The 8779-nt window shown below is 45.7% G+C and overlaps 1 protein-coding gene across 1 annotated transcript; it reads right to left on the bottom strand.

Moving 5' to 3' along the window:
• Positions 1-764: 764 nt before the first annotated feature.
• On the bottom strand, positions 765-1853 carry LOC103359560 (POU domain, class 3, transcription factor 4). Its single transcript, XM_008284955.1, has one exon. It carries the CDS (start codon positions 1851-1853, stop codon positions 765-767), a length of 1089 nt encoding a protein of 362 aa, XP_008283177.1.
• Positions 1854-8779: the final 6926 nt, after the last annotated feature.

The raw sequence follows: 8779 nt of genomic DNA, 5'->3' as shown, positions 1-8779 counted from the left end.
AAAAAATCCTCCAAGTGCTATTATGTTGATACCTCTACGACGTGGAATGGGGGCCTATATTTGCATATGCAAAAATAATAATAATAATAATAATTACAGATCTGCTACGTTACAAAATAATGACTGTAAATATGGTGAGAACTAAAAGAAGCCCGAGGGAAGCGTGAGGTGGACTGTAAATAAAAAAAAGAAAAACAAATGGCCTCTGGTGCTGCTGCAACAAATCAATTAAGAAAAGTGATATTATTAATATTTGTTTTCACGCCACTGATCGTACAAACAGAAGCACAGCGTGTGAGAGGAGAGCCCCAAAATAAAAATAAAGAAAAAAAAAAAGAAGAGAAAACATCAGTCCCATCTTATCGTTATTCTAGAGCTGATGGAAAATGGTGACACAAACCAAAGGCGCTGGCAGGTTATTAGGCACATTTTTGTATTTATATCCGTGATGTAGAAAAAACAAAGTGTCGGGCTCCAGAGGTGAAATGTGACGGTTGATATGCCGCTATAGAATAATGCCCTCATGACAGTTAGAAAATGACGAAGGCTGAACAGGTATCTCTGTTATTGTTTCAGTGCTGGAGGCATCTGGAGGAGTCTGTACCGGGACGAGGGCGCGGAGGCTGGAAGGTGCCCCGCCGCCGCTTCTGCTGCTGCGTCCCTGCGCTCAGAGAGTCCGTGCCGAGGAATTGGGGGGGCGGTGGGGAGGGGGGAAAGGGGGGGGAGAAGGAGGGGGAGGGGGGGGATTTCTCCCGGTGCTTCGGTCAGAGATCGTGGCACGACGAGGCGTCTCCCGCGCTCCCGCTGTGAGAATACGGTCCCTCGTGTGGCGGAGGCTCACCGGGCGGCGTCATGCGCTTCTCCTTCTGCCGCCGGTTGCAGAACCAAACGCGCACCACCTCCTTCTCCAGCTGCAGCGTGTCCGCCAGCGAGGTGATCTCCTGCGCGGACGGTTTGGGACACTTGAGAAAGTGCGTCTCCAGAACTCCCTTCACGCTCACCTCGATGGACGTCCGCTTCTTCCTCTTCCTCCCCTGAGCTGCTATCTTGTCTATACTGCTAGAGCTGCCTGTGGACGAGTCTGCCTCCTCCAGCCACTTGTTCAGCAGCGGCTTTAGTTTGCACATGTTTTTAAAGCTCAGCTGCAGTGCCTCGAACCTGCAGATGGTAGTTTGGGAAAAGACGTTACCGTACAGCGTGCCCAGAGCCAAACCCACGTCCGCCTGCGTAAAGCCCAGCTTGATTCTCCTCTGTTTGAACTGCTTGGCAAAGTGCTCCAGCTCGTCCGAAGTCGGCGTCTCCTCGTCGGAGTGGTCGTGGCAGTGGTGCCCGCCGAGGTCGCTGTGCTCGGGGCTGAGTGTGTCCCTGAGGCCCGGGTGCATGCCTTGGCCCTGCGGGTTGGGTGGAGGTGTGAGCCCACCGTGGTCCAGCATGCCGTTGACAGTGAAGCCCGTCTGGGAGTAGATGTTGATCTGCTGCCCGCTGGTGATGGAGGAGTTGTGGGACACCGGAGTTCCCCAGGCTCCCGGGTGGTTGCCATGGTTGTTGTGATGAGGGGAGTGATGCGCTACGTGCGGGGAGCGGTGATGGATGATGCCGAGCTGCAGGTCCTCTCGGCCTGGTTTCACGTCCTGCTGCTCCATGGAGGCCGACCAGGGGCTGCCCTCCGACAGGCTGCTCGCCCACTGGTGCCCGAGGGGGTGTCCGTTGCTCTGGACGCTCTGCAGGTAGTCACTCTGGAGGAGTTTCTGGTGTCCTCTGTAGGGGCTAGCAGGCTGCATGGCCTGGCTGTCCGGGTGGATCATGGGACTGGAGCTGAGCAGGGTGTAGGGGCTGGAGGCAGCTGTGGCCATGCTGGCTGCTGAACCCCACTAATGCTACTGAAGGGAGGGAGCAGCTCAGCCTCTGACATCTCCCTCTCTCTGGAGTCTCGGCAGCAGCCTGGCACTGACTGACAGCCTCCACCGCCACTCACAGTCCGACGGAGACGCGGTGACGACACGTCTCCACCAATGACGGCGCAGATCCCAGAGCCTCCGCCTCTGGAAGCAGAGCTGCGGGGAGGAAAGGGTTACAGGCAGCCGAACCGGAAGAGTGTCGGAGTGCTGGTCCAGTGGGTCTGGCTGTGGAATGATGTGAGCGTGGAGCGCAGTTCCTGTTTATTAATTAAAGTTTCCAACTGATTTACGCACGAGTTTATTGCTGCTCCTGTCACCCTTGAGCGCGTGCGAAGAAGGAGATTAAAGCGCAATGGCATTTCTTAGACGTGCCAGCACTTAATTTGGAAGGATACAATCAAACTAAGAGCAGTTCTCACTGCTAATTATTAACTTGGAGAATATTTCCTCAGAATAACACGTTTGAGGACGGTGTTTTACGCAAAGTCGTTTTACGCACGGCGCATCCATAATCCTTATCCATTTTGGTCAGACAAAAATAAGGCATGTGCATGGGCCTATTATTATTGCAATTTAGTATTTAACTGGGTATTTACATACATTTAAAAACAAATAAATATCTTGTCAGGCGATACTCACACTTCTGCTGCTACCGTTGGACGTGAACTAAAACGTCATCATTGTTACATATTCTCAAAAAAAAGGCAAACGTGAGCTCACACAGAAAACACATTTACACTTCCAGTATTTAAGAATCTCCTCGGGTCCTTTCAGAGTTGAAAAAGATCTATCTGCAAATCTGAGAGCTAACTTAGCTGCGTAATTATATTTGCCATTAGAAGGCTGCGTCCCAGTCTCCTTATTGGTTTGAAATTCCATTAAATATATTGCTCGAGCTCCCAGGTTAAGCTTGATTTAAATTTGCATACATTTTCATACATTTAGGAGAAATAAAAGAAGGCTGCAGCCACCAGAAAGTCATTAAAGAGCGCTGAGCCGAGCCACAAGCTGCTTGTGGAGACAGAGACGGAGAGGAGGCCGGAGCAGGTGAGCTGACCGCGGGGCTGGAAGTGTGGACAGGGCCGCTGGAGGGTGGACGGGGCCTCGGTAACCGGAGGAATGACAGACAGAGGGGGGGCAGAAGAGGAGGGGGGGAGGGCAAGAGACGAAGACAGGACAAAGTCTAAAGCCTCAAATAGCGCAGAGTAGATGGATGGAAAATAATTCATCAGATGTTTGTTGTTTTGTTGATTATTCCAGTTCCAGTGTGGTGTTTGTGCGTAAATTCTTTATGGAGCCTCCTTTCTGAAACTTGGCTGAAAGTGGCTGAATATTTGATGTGAATGGCAGTGTTGTTCCAGTGGCCTAGTTTGATGAACTGGATTGCTTCGTTTGAGTCGTTCTGGGATGAATCAATGTGCGGAATTAAAACGCAATATAGATAGTAAAGTTGTGGCACAATGGCAGCAGTGGCGCTTCAAAAGGACTCCTGCGTTTTCATACGTGTCATATTAAATGACACGCCAAAGCGACGTGATTAAGAGGGATAAATTCTCCATTGAAAGGAAAGTGTATCGTAAAAACTGAATTTGTTGAATCTAAAACAGTCGATGTGAGCAAAAAAAAATAGAAATTCTACCAAAGCTGTGATTAAAAAAAAAAAAAAAAAATCCAACCGAAATGATTTTTTTTTTCTGTATGTACAAAAGATAAATCTGCTTTTTTGAGGCGCAGGAGAGGGACTTGGAGAGGGGGTTGTATTGCTCTCGATAGTCTAAGTTTCTAAGTGTAACAGATGCTTCTCTAGAAACGCTCCTTGTGCTGATTCCTTTTATTCACATCAACATTTTTCTGCCGTCGAGCGCGTTTCCATAGCGAGGCGAATAAAAGGCAAATCCCCGCTCCGCGCCTCCAATAAAGAGCCCATTCACAGATAACCCGAGCCAGCCCTGCTACACTTACACCATGCAGCACTGCAGGCTCTGCCCCTGCACCGAGCTGCACATTACTGCGAAATAACTACAACTAATGACTCATAATTTCTTTAATTTTTTACTTCCCCTCCTCCTTGTGTTTGTGGAACGGTAGTTTGTGGTCGCTGTAACGCGGTTTGTTTAGCGGCTTGTTTGTGTTTGTTTGGCGGCTGTGAGGGAATCTTGCAGTGATTATGTTGGGATTCAGGCTGTTTGCTGTTTAGGCAGTAAATAAAAAACGATTTGTTAACGATAACCTCCGGTGATATTAATGAGGCGAAGAAAAACAAAACAAAAAAACTGCTGTGATTTTTGCAGAATAGAATTTTTCTGCATTTTCACTTAAATTATAATCCTGCTGTGGGCCTGTAACTTAAAGTCTAACGCTTTGTTGTATGCGTAATACAGAATTTATGCATTGTTGCTTAAAAAGTAGTATTAAATTAAAATGCTTCTTCATGGTGGCAGATTTGTAACATAATGTTATGGGCATTTAAAAACAGCAGCAACACTGCTGCTCCTCACTTTTAATGTGTATTATGAGATCACTAAGGTCAAAATATTATAAAGTCCTAATGAGGTTTGGTGCGTCTCTCTTTCTTATTATTTTTAACTTTGATGTATTTTTCTCTTTATAATATTTAAACACTAATTCCCTTTTTTTTTGCACATTTTTCACAAAAATGATTAAAAATGTTTATGTAAAAGAGCATCCGAGAGAAAACAGGTTTCTAAAATATAGATATATATATTTTTGTCTGATTTATTTTTTGGCTAAATGTCCCCCCTCTCCTCTTTAGTGCGCCAGGCTGCAGCCTTTAGATAAATCAGGCTTAGTCTGCTATTGAGACAGCCTTGGGCCTCAGGGCGGGACCTGTCACTTGGTGTCGTGACCTTTGCAAACTTTCCCCACGCAGGAAGCCTAAATCTCCGCTGCTGCGCGCCAACAGTGGCCAGTGCTTATTTTATTTATATACATTTACGCAGAGAATGTTCCCAATTCAAGCCTGTTCTGACTCAAAGGAGAAAACAGGCCTTTGTTTTGTTTTATTTTTCTCCTGATTAACAATGTTCCCTTGGCTTATTTATTTTTTTAAATAACTAAAGTGTGTTTTCGTTTTATTTAAAGGAATCCAAAAAAGGAAAAAAAAAAAAAAATCTTCCTGTCATCTCTCACTTTAACGCTCTGTCATCCCTGACACCCGCGGCACACACTTCACAAGCTCCCAGACAGTAAAATCGATATTCCCATTAACCCGTGACGTCGCTAATAAAGGACAGTGACACAGTGTTTAGACAAGACGGCCCTTCAGAAACAAACCCCGAAACTAATCTAACATCATTCCGGTGACAAGCAGTTTGTTTTCATCATCAACTTCAATCCAGACGCGTCTTTTTACGCGCTGTTTTTTTTCTACATGCATAGAAGAGCTGCAAGGCTGTCAATCACAAATGTGTGTGTGTGTGTCCGGCAGAAGGTTTAGGAGGAAGAAATGCATTTGGACGCACTCGTGAGTGGATGTATGTGCAGCTACAGCTCACCCCACGAGAGGAGGCCAGTGTAAATTTACATTCATAATGCATGAGGCCCGGTGCGTTTGTTTGGGCTGCGACCCTTCAAGGTGCGTGTGCGTAGGTGTGGTTCCATATTCCAAGTGATTTCAGACATCTGTATATCATGATAGAGGAGGAGGAGGAGGAGGTGGTGGAGGAGGCTTTTCAACAAGTTTAGAATAAAGTGTCGAGACTTTTGCAAATCTACAGTAGAAAATAAGTCTCTGGATGTTTTCTTTTTATGCCCATGTTGGACTGTGTTGTCCGACAGGCGCGTTTTTACGCACGCACTTGGCGCAGAATTACATTTGGAAAATGCAGGTATTCATAGAGAAAAACGTAATTTATAACATTGATGACATGAGAATTAACCCTCTGTAAATGCAACACACAATGTGCCACTCATAAAAGACAAATTCAGGAAATCACAGGGCATGGACACCATATGGTTGTGATGTAATTTTACTTTTTGTTCGCAACCAAATCTTGTTTTCCTCCAGAAAATAAAAATAAAAAATCCACTCTTACTATCAGCGCAGAGGAGAATAAAAATAATAAGCAGATAAGAGTTTCCATGATCAGATAAGCTGTAATGTTTTTTTTTCTTTTAAGTTTTAAAAAAGGATGAAAATACACCTGAGGGAAAGCATACTTTAAATCAGGAATACATTGAAAAAATGATCAAGTAGTCCCAGTTTTGCAATTTTGCTCTGTTTTCAAGGCTCATATTTAAGTGAAAATACAGAACAGAGAGTGCACTGGTCTGTCTGTGCAGCACACATATAGACAGATATGAGGGAAAATGAACATAAATGTCATTTTATCAAGCATGGTGACAACATTCTGGCAGTGAAAACAAAGTTTAAAACACTCAGGGTTTCTTTTTTTAAAAAATTATTTTTCAAATAAAGTGAATTTTACTTAAATTTCAAGTCATTTAATTTCCTGGAACGACTCAAAAAGACACCAAGCGCAATGAGGTGCTTGAATTAAACGTCTCAGGTCTGGATATTAGTATTCCAACTATGATGCAAATTCCAGCGTAAAATTATTTTTTGGTTTTCTAGTTAATTAGAAAAGGAACTCAGTCACAACAGCGCACAGGCCTGAGGTCAGAGAGGCTTCCAGCTCCTGAAAATGTCTCCCCTCCCCGCTTTTACACTCGGGGAACAAACACTCTTTGCAAAAGCAATTGTTGCCATATTATTTTTTATTATCTGCAAGGATTTGAAACACCTGAACAAAATTGAAACTGTTTGTCCTTCTTGCCTTCCCCTCAAACAAAGGCAACGTTTGTCAGAGAGATTATTCACCGCTTGTGTATGTATGTGTGTGTGTGTGTGTGTGTGTGTGTGTGTGTGTGTGTGTTACAGGTGCTGTTTGCAGAAGAGGCTTGTATATTGTTCCTGGGTCAGTGAAGGAGCCACGGCTGGTAAAAAAAAAAAAAATCTACATAACATTACCATCTGTTAAACTTCAAACAGAGACACACACATGAGCACGGAGCATCCTAAACAGAGAGCAGTGGAGAGTCTATAGAAATGCAATGTATGCTCTTCAGCCCCTCTCCAACGCCTCTTCCACATCCTCCTTCTTCTTCTCCTCCTCTGTGCTGAGAGCAGAGAAGAGCTCGGGGTTGAGGCCTCGGATGGCACCAACGAGCAAGAGAGAGGGAGAGAAAAAAGAAAAACAAAACAGGACTCCGGAGCAGAAATAAAGAGAGACATGGTTTGTAGCAAGAAATTGTCTCTGCTCAAAAAAAATGTTCTTTTCTTCAAATCCTCGCGCAAAAGTCAAATGCAGTAGATGTTTAATGAATGGCCCCAGTGAATTTGGTGTAGAATATGAGCAAGCAGCTCTCCGCCACAGCTAAACAACCAGCCAACATACTTTCCCCTGTGGCCCACAAACCCACACACACAACACACACAACACACACACACACACACACACACACACACACACACAGGTCCCTCTGAAGGAGCAGGCGGAGCCGGCAGTTGCACATCTGCATTTCAAACACAGACTCTCTGGGATTCATTATTAATTAGCCTGCTGAGCCCTGGAGGACTGGTGATGCTGCCATCTCACATACACACACACACACTCTCTCTCTCAAACACACACACACTCACACACACACACACACCTCGTGACCCCTTTGCCCCCTCTACAGTTAGAAAGTCCTCACCAGAATACTGAACCGAACAGCAACGTTGCTTTCCATCCTCCAATCGCGTCACCGTCCCCTGATTTCCCGGCCTAATGTATAGTAAGGATGATGAATTACAGGAGTAGATGGTTTTATTAAGCTGAACGCACCGCGACTGTGTTTAAAACACCATATTGAATTGAGTTGTTTAGCACAGCAGAGTGCTAAATGACACACGCCAGAGGATGAGAGAAACCTGAGGAGCTGTACTTGGTTCTCACGTCGCCTCAATAAACACTCCAACCCTCCTCTCCCGCCTTTTGTTTGCTTTATTCTTTGCTATTTGTGGGGAAATAAGCAGTGTTTTGCTTTGCCTCTAATTTAGGAGCGCGTTTCTGTACATGTGCACCTCTGCGCATTAACCTCCACCAGCAGCAGCAGCAGCAGCAGCAGCAGCAGCTAGAAGCAGATCAGAAAGACACAGCGATTATGCATGAGCAATGTCTCCAGGGTCCAGATAGAAAAAGAGAGAGAGAGAGAAAGAAAGAGAGAGAGAGACATCAAACACACTGCAGCGAGAACACTCTGTCCACAACGCACGTCCCACCGCTGCGCAAAGTTGGGGCTGCGCAGTTTACAAAAATAAACACGTTGCGAAGAAACGCTGCTACGGGTTTCAGCCTATTGTGTGCGTCTCTGCCGTTGCCCGCGGTCGAATTAGTATGCAGGGAGCCGGCGGTGGAGGCAGAGATCATTCAAGAGCATCAGATTGTGCATGATTTTCTGACACGTTCGTGACAGGATGACGCTCGGGCTGCTAATATCTGAACACCGAGTGTCTTCAATTAAAAAATGCTCCTGAAAGATAGAAGCCCCGCAACATGTGTCTCCATCCATCCATCCATCTAGTCGCCACCATTACGGCTCAGATAATATTACCGTTGCCATTGGGGCTATAGGTGGGCAGTCTGTGATCTCTCACCACACATCATCACCTCAGCGATTGGCTCGCTCGAGGCTATAACTCGGGTTCTGATAGGGCAAGAAGCTCTGGCAGTAATTTGAACATAATTGCGTAATTGAGCAGGACTCCACCATCATCACCGTCTGCCACTGAAGTCTTCAATTTAAGGCCTCGGAGTGGCTGAAGGTGCCGCTCAGCTGTCACCTTCTATCTCTATTCAAACTGATGCCGCATTAGG

The sequence above is a fragment of the Stegastes partitus genome, unplaced genomic scaffold (genome assembly GCF_000690725.1).
Source record: "Stegastes partitus isolate 25-593 unplaced genomic scaffold, Stegastes_partitus-1.0.2 Scaffold382, whole genome shotgun sequence".
In the NCBI taxonomy this organism is placed as follows: domain Eukaryota; kingdom Metazoa; phylum Chordata; class Actinopteri; family Pomacentridae; genus Stegastes; species Stegastes partitus.
The sequence above is the reverse complement of the archived record's forward strand: the minus strand, read 5'-3'. Positions and strand labels throughout refer to the sequence as shown.